The following is an 11,432-nucleotide window of genomic DNA, read 5'->3' as shown; positions in this document are numbered from 1 at the left end:
AGCATTCTTAGGTAGTCGTTTATCAAATTTGCTCATACTTATTTTATTGGCCCTTTTAGTGGCCGATAAAGATATAAATAGAAAAACACTTTTAGCAGCTTCTTCTACTGAATAAATTGATGGATAATCACCACGCTCTGTCTGTAGCATTCTTAGGTAGTCTTTTATGAAATTTGCTCATATGAATTTGATTTGCCCCTTTAGGTGCCGCTAAAGCTTAATTATATATGGATGGATAATCACCAAACTTTGTCTGTAGCATTCTTACAGGGGTTTTATCATGTTTGCGTAAATTAATTTGATTGGCCCCTTTTAGAGGCCGCTAGAGCTGAAAATAGAAATGTTTTTTTTTCCGTAGTTTCTTCTACTTAACTGATACATTGATTATCACCAAAGTTTGTTTGTAGCTTTCTTAGGTGTTTTGTTTTCAAGGATGTTTAGATTAATGTAATTGATTCCTTAGTTTAGAGGTTACCGTGGGACTGTGTTAAAATCGTTTACTTTAAACCTTTTTCGCTTCACCACAACATATTATTTGGCCTTATGGAGCATGACAGTATTGTATTGGAACCTAGAGCCGTGAAGAAGTAAATTGTCTGAAGTCTACAGCCTTTACGCAGTAACCATGAAAGTCTATGTTGAAATGTCCAAAAACAAACGTTGTGTAAAACCACTATTTTCCTTTCACGGATAACTCCCTTAAAAATAGTGTACTTGCTTACCCCATAAAGTACGCAAATAGATTTTACAAATAAAAAACCCATTTGCCCGGCAAAGATGAAAATAGGCTTGGCAAATTAGTAAGGATATTTACTGTTCCTGGTTTAACTGACAGCAACTTATGTCATAAATCAAACAAGGAGACAATGAAGATATTTGTTAACAAATTGGCTAAATAATTTATAAAACCATGTCGTTTGCTCATCTTTTTGAAAATGATGTGAAATCGGGGAGAGTTGTTTTACAAACAAATGTTCATAACAATTAAAAATTAATAATTCTTTTGTTGAAATATTGTTATCAGCGTTCTAAAACATTGCTCACGATGTTATAATTTTCAATATAGCCATGCAGTACTTTTGTCCTAGAGTTTGCATATGGTTTCTAATACAAATACAACAAAAGCAGTGAGGCATTGCTTTAGTCTGATCTCCTTTAATTAATAAAATAATAAAGCTAACTGCTGAATTTATTAAATGGATTTGCCCTGCTTTTAATGAAAAGTCCATAAAACTTATAATGATTTCAGTATCAAAATCAATTCAAAAGGTAGCTTCTAACAGTAGAAAGCATAAAAGATGACCTGGCTGTATGCTAGTGACAAAGATTTTTCGGTCATATAATGTTATACCCCATGGTGTCTGTCTGTCCGTTAGCAATTTGGTTTCCGGAGCATAACTTAAGTTCGTTTTGGCCAACAATATTTAATAATATTTGACCCACAATATAAGGTCAAAGGTCAGGGTCACAATAATCTTTACACTGAAAATTATGGTTTCAGGAGCCATTTGACCCACAATGTTCACACTTCATATGATGATTGTATATATAATGTAGAAGACCCCTATTGATTTTGGGGTCACACGGTCAAAGGTCAAGGTCGCTATTACCTTAAAACTGAAATCAGTTTCTGCTCAATAACTTAAGTATTAATCAACTACAGCTGTAGATTTTTATAGCATGAAAAGCCATGTCCAATACATGACCCCTGTGGATTTTAGGGTCATAAGATCATAGGTCAGGGTCACAATGACATTAACACTGAAAATTGTGTTTTTTTTAGCATAACACAAGTTCCATTTGGCTTACAGTGTTCAAACTTCATAGGATGATTGCCTATATTGTATAAAAGATCCATAACTATATTGGGTCACAAGGTCAAATGTCAATATCAAATGACCTTTATATTGTTACACCTGTCAAACTAAATAGGATGATCACTTATATTGAGTACTTTAATTATATGCCCTAAAAATGCTGATATTATGTTATACCCCTGGCGTCTTTCCGTCCATCCGTCGTAGCATTTTTACTTACAAGATAACAACTTAATTAATGGTGTCAACAGCAACTGTGTATATATAAATGAAGGTTCTTCAGCTATAAAGGAGGATTGCTTTTTGAAGGAGGTAATACTTTTATTCAATTTCCATGTCTTACAAATTATTCATCCTTACTAAAAAATAAAACCCTTTCGAGTATATAATGCTCCGCCTAGTGGTGCTCTTGTTTGCATTGCATTCAACGGTTTTGAGTAAGTACTGTTAAAGCGGCATTCAGTTTTGGAAAAAATAAAACAAAAAACATCGAATTGTTACCAACAAAGTATCACTGAAATTTTTCGTTTGAAAAACGCATCATATCACTGTTAAGCCTTCTATAACGAGTAATTGACGTTTGATTTTAAGGATAAAAGATCGGGGATGAATCGTCCGTTATACTAATTTGAGAGAGGACCAGTAGATTAGAGGTATCGATTGGTTTCCTTTTCTTCGTCGGCATATTTCGCAATCCATCTGAATTCTTTTAGTTTGACAATTAAATGAAAAGATTTATCTGAAAATAATATTTAATCTTCTGACAAGCTGAAGACCGCTTTATTAAGTAAAAGGTTTTACAAAAAAGCATATTTTATATTTCGTGTTGGTCTAACGCATTTGAGAAACTCAATTTTTAATTTGTATTTATGTTAACAATTCGTTAGCCTTCAATTCTGCAGTTTTTATAATTATAAAACGTGTAATTTTATTCTCACTGCTGTAATTGCACAGTCCCGCAAAAAGTTGGATCAAGGTTTGAATGAAGTCAGAAATGAATAATTACCGTAAGTAATTTGGTCAAATCTAAATTAACCATTGTATCAAGTATACACAATTTTAATTGAAAATGTTTCGCAAATATTTGGACTAAAATGTAAAGGAAGAATGCCCCTATTTTACGGTCACTTTTTCACATTTTGGTTTTGGTTTAAAATAGAGCCCTCGTTAGTTTTGTTGTAGTACCTTCATTTATAACAAAAGTGAAAAAGGTAAACACACTTTCTACAGATATTCGACTTAAAAGAACGTGCTTGTTTTGGATGTTATTTTGTTACGAAATATCCTAAAATTATGACATTTTTTCGAGTTCAACACTGGTGTTTTTATTACGATGAATTTGCATCTAGATGCAAATTCATCGTAATAAAAACACCAGTGTTGAACTCGAAAAAATGTCATAATTTTAGTTTTTATGAAGAATTCAGTCCATACTTCAATGGTTGACAAAAAGCCTTTTTCCGCTTACAAAGATTTTCTAATGATTCAGATTTTGACCAAATATTAGATAAAAATAAATTCAAATGAGATTGTAAAATTGTAATAATGTCAGTCATTACGAAGAATTTCTCAACATTTTAATGTTTTTCTAGTAACAGATCGATGAGGTAGAGTTGGACTCAATGGAGCGTGAGAGGTATCATCAATTTTTTCGACTCCATGATCAACCTAAAAGACGTGCTCTCGTATTTAATTCATTTGGTCTTATGAAGTTTCATTGTAGATAAAAAAGGCGTGAATATCGCGTACGTGTAGGAATATGAAAAGAAGTTTTGCACGTGAGTTGTGAGAGCCCATGTGCTATACGATTTTCAGCACCGCTATTTTAGTAATATTTACGGATTTTTCTATCCCGATACTTAGAAATGTTTATCAAATATACGTTGTTTACATAATGTTCATCATCTTGAAATGAAAATTTAACCCTCGTGCATTTTTACTAAAAGCTCCTTTCATGTGATTGGTCAAACTTTGATGTAATGAAATTGAACACTGAAGTCAATTCGGTGTAATTAATGAAAGAAGAAATCTTACCGGGTTTGAAAGAGGATTACTAACCCAAGGGTGATCGGTTTCATATATTCATAATTTCATATGATATAGAAAACAAGATAAAAAAAAACGCAAGTGAAGAAGCTGGGTTACAATTTAAACATGCTATTATTCGCAAATATTTTCTACTGATTTATTTGACTTGATAAAAATGAAATCCAACAAGACTCATCAATAAGGAGCAAATCTTGAATGTTTACCATGTAACTAAGGTGTCCTCCTGTTAGCGAAGAAATAACAGAGCTGTGAATCAAAACTGTGTCGTATCCTACAAAATGTAAACAAACGCCGCCCTCTTGGAACGAAAATGGTATGTTTTTGTTTATAACTCTTTTTGTTGGAAATGACTGAAAACAAGAGATATGTATAGCACGCTCCACCATTTCCCGCTTTGTTCTGTATATGTGCCCTGCACAACTATTTTGTACAACAAAAGTTACAGCGAACTTGCAACTCGAAGCGGATGAGAATTGTTATGAAAATTTGTGGATACGACGCAAGTCATATTGCTTTATCCATCGTTTTTTCCTTCAAATCAATTAAATACTCATTTCAGAAATTACCATAAACTTAGAAATACAATTTTGCATCATTTACTAAAATTTCATTAAAAAGGTATGCTTATTTTTCCAAGAAAATAATAATTTGAACGAAATGATAAAATGTGATTTTTTGGCAGTCTTTGCAACGGCAATATATGTCTATTTTACTTCACTTGCACTAAATAAAAAAACTATTAGAGATCATTCGCAGTATATAGCAATATACCGATGCTTTTGATTATTTAGAATGCATTGTGTCATGTCCAGTATAACATTTAATTTGAAAGTTTACCTTGCGGAAGCTACTTTTCAGATAAACATGAACATGTTACTTTATTTATCATAATATCTGAAATAAATTCAGATATTTTCTTTTATGTTCAATATTTTTTCCTATTTTGTTTTAAATTTAGAAGTCTATGAACTTGAATCACAAAAATATCATTAAGGCTCATAGTAAACTGTGGTTTTGCATGTTCTAGGTAATGACTGTTTTTTTGTGGTTTTATTTCAAAACTTTCAGTATACACTTTAGCCTTACTTTGGGTGCATTATTTCAGGCATAATGTCTGAATGTTGCACCTGCATAGAACCATCGAAAATTAAAAACTAGCTTGATAGGTTTTCGACAGGAAAGAATCAAAAGTCCCTGGTGTTTTTCAAATGTACAGCAGTCCAGTGCAATTGATTTGAAGTCAGTTAACATAAACAGCTCGGTCTCGGTTGGACACACCTGTCCGTTTTTTTCCCAACAAAATTTGTTAACCATTGTCTTGAATGTAAGCTGTACAAATAAGCAGTTTTTTTATAAACCTCTGTCATTAAGCTTTAAAATTTCAAATATTTGAATTAATTATAAAGAGAATAACATTTAAATTTCTTGTTGATATGTATTTTTTCCTTGCTCTCTAAGATCACTGTTTACTTTGATATTTCGTTAAAATCAAAGGGCTGCAAGCTCTGCGGTATTTTCTGATCTTTGCAATCTAAATCGTACAGTATATGTATGTATTTCCCTGTATAAGTTTATTTTGATATACTATAATTCATCTTGCCGGGCACCGAGATGCAGTGACTGCGTTGAGATATTTTGCTATAAAAGTTTGGATTTGAGCAATTTTGCATGACCAGAGCTTTTATAGCTTGCATTATGGGATCATATATGTACATTTTTATGACTTTCACACTTTATCTTTGCACATCGTGGCTAATTCCTTTAGAAATAATGTTAAAATTGATAAAAATACTTAAAAATAAAAATTAAAAAAAAAAAAACATAAGTTGCCATGACTGGGATTTGAACCCCAGACCCCTCCCTTCCTAAACCTGCGTGTAACCCCTGGACCACGGGGAAAAATTATTAAAAATCAGTCTTAAGCAAACCACATCATTCTCAATAAGGGTTTGTAATCCTTATTTATTTTTAGATATTTTGTTCACGGTAAACCTGTTGTTTAACACTGATGTAAATAATGTAGCAAAAATCTCCTCGCCATGTATGTATAAAATTTCACTTCTCTTTATGTTATACACGCCGAAGTGTGGTTAAGATTAGCGCTTTGCTTACGTGAATTATAAGACCGTTACTTTTTGCAGAAATTGATTATCGATCGTCGACTGCCTAAGTTTGTCCCAGTCCTGGAGTCAACATCCTTAATTTATTTTACTGAACGTCTAAATAACAAATTTTCATTTAGGCGATCAATAGTAATTCGAAGCTTTACTGAAAAGACCGAACAATTTTCATTGATTAAAATGATATTCATTCGCATAATTTGTGAGTGCGCATTTATTGATTTTCTATAAGCCAACGCTTCTTTGAAGCTTTGAATGCGTTAATTATAATTCACTGGATACATGTAACAAAATGAAATATTTCTTTCTTTTACATCGCTAGTTTAAGCTAGTTTATGAACTAAATTTTGTTATTAGGATTGTTGGGAAGCGCTGTTCCTGAGATTGAATGTCAGCATTGTATTTCCTAATCTGCGAAAATTGCTCCGCATCGAGCTGCAAGTTCGCTATAACTTTTATTGTACAAGCTTCATATACCGAACGAAGCGGAAAATAGTGTAGCGTGTTAATTCATATATTGTTTGTCAGTCATTTCCAACAAAAAAAATTATAAACAAAACAAACATTTTCGTTCCAAGATGGCAGCGTTAGTTTACATTTTGTAGTATACGACGCAATTTTGATTCCCAGTCCTGATTTAATAGCTGAACTGCAATGAAAATTTAATACAACTGTGTCGTATCATATTTTATTTTCAACTACGTCGTATCTGTTTGTACAAATTATTATTTTCTTGGAAAACAAACATTTCTTTTTAATGAAATTTTAGTAAATGATGCAAAAATGTATTTTGAATTATATGGTGAACCCTGAAACGAATATATTATCAATTAGAGGAAAAAACGACAGATAAAGCAAAATGAATTGCGTCGTATCCACACAACTCTATAAAAATTCAGCTCCGCTTCGAGTTGCAAGTTGCTATATCTCCTGTTATACAAAAAAGGTTTGCAAGCAACATATACCGAACGAAGCGGCAAATAGTGAAGCGTGTTTATAAATATATTTGGTTTACAGTCATTTGCAACAAAAAAGATTTTTCAACAAAAACAGACTCTTTTCGTTCCAAGATGACGGCGTTTGTTATCATTTTGTAGCATACGACGCAGATTCCCAGCCCTGAGTAAGGTAGGGAAACAATTACCATTCGCAAATACATGTATTTTCTACATATAAAAGTATTTTGACCACACATTTTTACAAAATGAATTCGAATTAGATTTGTTAATCAAAAGTCAAGACTATTATTATAAACTCTTGAATGTTGACTATTCAAAGTGCCGAAAAAATTTGTGTATATGTTCAGAGACACTATATCTTATATAATAAAGCCTCTGGAAGAAATCAGTAATTCTTTGAATTGTTTTATTTTAAGCTCGAATATTTGTAAAGAAATAATAATGATAATAATGGTAGACGTATTGTTAAGTCATGTCGGCGTTCCCATTGCCGTTGCCGTCCGCAAACTTGTACCTTGATCAACACTTCTTTGAACTGAAAGACCATCTTGTCCTTTCATGTGAAGTTATGAAATTTTGAAACATATGCTTGTACACTTTCAAATGTGAAATTGAACTTGATATTAGCTGACCTAGATCTTGATGAAGTTACCTTCTTTCTTGTACTTTGATGTACAGCTATGAAATTTGGATTATGTGCACAGTTTTAGATTTAAAATTTAACTTTGATATCAGCTGACCAAGATAATCGCTGAAGTGACCTACTGTCTTGTCTTTAAATGTACGGCTATGAAATTTGGACCGTATGGACAGTTCCAGATGTTAAATTGATGATTTAACATTATCGTTATGATTAATACTTGGACAAAACAAAATGTGTGACTAGACCTACCTATTGAATTTGAAAAAAAAGGAAACTCTATGGTTTTTTTTTATATCCTTAAGGGTTTTATTTGTTTGTATTAAAAAATAAAATTGTCGAGGGTTGCCCCGCGCGGCGATGGCTCCTGTTAGTGCATCCGTTAAAGCTGCATGCCTCCAGATGAGCGAAAATATTTCAATAAAATCAAACTTGAGAAAAATGTACTTAGATTTTAGGAAAAGTAAAATGTTCAAGATTCAAGTAATAATCTGCATGTCATGTATGAATAATGACTATTTTTTCAGTATTTATCACCATATTTCTACTGCGTAACTAACGCAGTAATGACTATTTTTGCATAATTTATCCTCTTTTTTAGTAATTTACGTGGGTTGTAAGTGCCATTGATGATGTGTAAATTGCTTCCTTTTGGTTACTTCACTAAAAATACTTTTAGATAAATTTTCAAATTTTTTATGAAAATTAACATGAATCTGGAGGCGTGCTGCTTTAAGAGGATATTCCACCGCCTGGCTGTGCAAGAAACTTTACACTCATTGCTCAGTACTGTTGGTTCCAGGAACGGATTCGAAAGTGTTTGAAGCTTATAGCTTCCTACACAATCGAACTCAAATAAATTCTGTATAAACCAATAACCAGTTTTGTTTGCTTATAAGTGTGTATTAGATTTTCCACAGACTCAGGATTTCAAATCAAACAAAATGCAATAGCTTTATCCATTATGTAATGTTGAAAATATGAAACTCTACTATTTGTATGGAACGTGTCAACAAAGATCTTTGGGCGCGCGCTATAGCTACTTGCGCATGCGTTGTGTTTTTGAAAACAGAAGGCTTGCATTACTCTAATTTAATCATATCATTTTGACGCAACTGTCCCGCGTCTCAAGATACGATCACCATACTGAATTTATTTATATATTGGTTGGCTAATAAACAAAGTTACATCAGTTTAAAACAATGGCTTTGACTGCTGGATTTGTAATTATTATCGCTGTTTTATTCGGAACAGTTTATTCAAGCACGTGTAAAGCATTTCAAATAAGCAAGAACAATCTTAATAAAGCATTGATCGGTCATTCCGTGCTTGTAATTAATGATACGAATCATCAAGACTGTGCGCGGACCTGTATGTCAATGTCTGTATGTAAATCTACTGACTTTGATAGACAGGAAAACAGGTGCAAATTGAACGATGCTGATCGATCGTCTGTTCATCCATCGGAGTTTGAGACCAAAGGAGGCGCTGTTTTTTCTGACATCAGCGAATGGCCTAGCGTAAGTATCTCAATTTCTTCATTGTTATGACATGTGCAACTGAACTTGTGCTGAAGGATAAAACTAGCTGTAAAATTTCTTAAAACACTTTAACATCTGAATTTCATTATTAGGTGTGAAGCTTTTACACCATTTTTGTCAACATTTAAACCTTATTTTAACTTTATCTCCTCAAATTGTGTTCCTTTATACAAACATTTTACAGAGCATCCTTTCAGGAAATCCAAGTTTGAGAAAATAAATGAAGGTTACAATTAAGCACTTTTGTTCTTTACAGACAATGGTTAAAAGTTGTAGCTCAAGGCCATGCAAAGTGAACCAAAGATGTTATCAGAAAGGTGATTCTCACGTGTGCAAAGATATAAGTAAGTTTAACCTCTAAATTATGTACTAGTCTGTCCACTTAGCTTGATACGAAAAACATTGGGTTAGTAATTCAGAAGGCGTTGATTTGATCTTCTGATGAGGCCATTTTTTCTATCTGTGACAAATGAGTTGCGTCACGAGAAAACCAACATAGTGCGTTTGCGACCAGCATTGATCAAGACCAGCCTTCGCATCCGCGCAGTCTGGTCAGGATCCATGCTGTTCGCTATCAATTTCTCTACTTGTAATAGGATTGGTTGTTTTTTCCGTCTTTGATGGTTTAATGGTCGTTTGACTCTAATCTCATGTTGGATAAGTAGCCCGACACTTGCAGAGCCCGACACTTGCAGAGAAAGTGTTCAATACTGGTCCCAGTTGCCGGAAAATGTCCAAAGATTGTGTTACAGTCGGCGTTGACAAATAAACTAAAAATACAATGGATGTCTTATAAATCAATTTTACTTAGGGGTTAAATATGTGAAACCTTGCGATATAAAGTGTAATATTATTTTTGACATAATCCTTATATTGTGTTATATTGAAAACTTGGTTGCAGTCCAACGATACTTTCCAGATAATACGTATTATGATATCGTATAATATCATTTACGACGTTGATTGAGTAGGCCTACTGTCCATTGACAACTATATATTGCGACAAGATTTTCACGTTATACTTTGTATTTGTAATTACACTTTTCAAAGTATTTGCAGTTGTTTGATTAACATGTCGTTTCTTTTTATTTCCAGCTTGTGACATTAACCTGACCATAGACAATGGTAAAATACAGGTAAATAAGCCGGGAGAAAACAAGTTCCTTGACATTGCTGCAGTGAAATGTGACACTGGATATTTTCCAAGTCAGCAAGAAGTGAAATGTGAGGCATCGGGGAAATGGCAGCCTGTAACATGTGAATGTATCGTATCAAACCTTTATTATATTAATAGCAACAATTTAAGGTTATATAAGTTTATAGATACCCCATTTATTAAACCATTCTAGAAGCTGGTCTTTCAAAGTAGATAGTTCTTAACTGTAATTGCCTTGAAAATAAAATGCAATGATAATTTGTTTTGGAATTAACCTGTTGAGGGTACAGCGCTAAATGTTTACGCACGATTAATACATAGTGGCTATATAACTTTTTAAACATATGTATATCAAATGATAAAACAAACAAATCGTTTTTTTCCTCCTGATTTTAAAGAATCTTATTCAAGGCCCAAAAGAACTTCAACAAAAAAATGGAATTTCTTTCATAAATAAGATTGTTGAGGTTGCAACGCTATTGAATTTTGGGTCTTTTTTCGAAATTAGAATTATCATTTTGGCTAAAAAGGCGTGAGTGAATGATCTGAAATTTTGTACACAAGCTTTTGATAAAGACCTTCATTAAATGCAATAGTGTTTTCTAGCCCAGTCATGTGGAAAAAACCCTCAGCGGAGTCCGTAATAAAGCTAGTTAACATTAGTTTAGAGCTTAGTTTGACTGTATTGACGTGCATGCTGGTGAGGCCTCTCCTACTGGTGGCTTTAGGTAACTGTTATTTCTTGTTGCATTTTTTTCTACTCATAGTACCACGTGATTGCAAGGATGTCCTCGATAAAATCCCTAAGGCAAAAAGTGGACAATATCAGATAGAACTTTGGAAGTCCGGGAAGGTCCTGACTGTTCATTGTGACATGGAAACAGACGGTGGTGGCTGGACGGTATATTGACTCTTGTATTTAAGGAAAAGTCGTCTTTTTTCACGGTTGTCTTCTCATGAAATAAAGTTTTATATTTACTTTTTCAATTTGTTTCTTTTCTCGCAAAGTAAATGAGTTTTCAAACTCTCCTTTTTGTGTATACAGAACTATCTTGTGCAAAATGGACATCAATATCAATTCATTTGTCTTCCTAATTTTTCTCAGGGACGTCCTCTGTCGAGTGGTTAAGGTCAATGACTTTAAATCAAT

At 33.1% G+C, this 11,432-nt stretch overlaps 1 protein-coding gene across 1 annotated transcript; it reads left to right on the top strand.

The window, feature by feature from the left end:
• Nucleotides 1-8,128: 8,128 nt before the first annotated feature.
• LOC132754443 (uncharacterized) lies at nucleotides 8,129-11,183 on the top strand (the record flags this gene model as incomplete). The annotated part of the gene is made up of 4 exons (XM_060745071.1): nucleotides 8,129-9,105; nucleotides 9,383-9,470; nucleotides 10,222-10,389; nucleotides 11,050-11,183. Coding segments are annotated over exons 1-4 (708 nt in total), but the record flags the coding sequence as incomplete, so codon positions are not given.
• Between the last annotated feature and the right edge of the window lie 249 nt (nucleotides 11,184-11,432).

Source organism: Ruditapes philippinarum, unplaced genomic scaffold (assembly GCF_026571515.1).
Source record: "Ruditapes philippinarum isolate M1 unplaced genomic scaffold, ASM2657151v2 ctg11647_1_1_1_1, whole genome shotgun sequence".
Taxonomy (NCBI): domain Eukaryota; kingdom Metazoa; phylum Mollusca; class Bivalvia; order Venerida; family Veneridae; genus Ruditapes; species Ruditapes philippinarum.
Note: the sequence above shows the minus strand (reverse complement) of the source record. Positions and strands in the feature narration are given on the sequence as shown.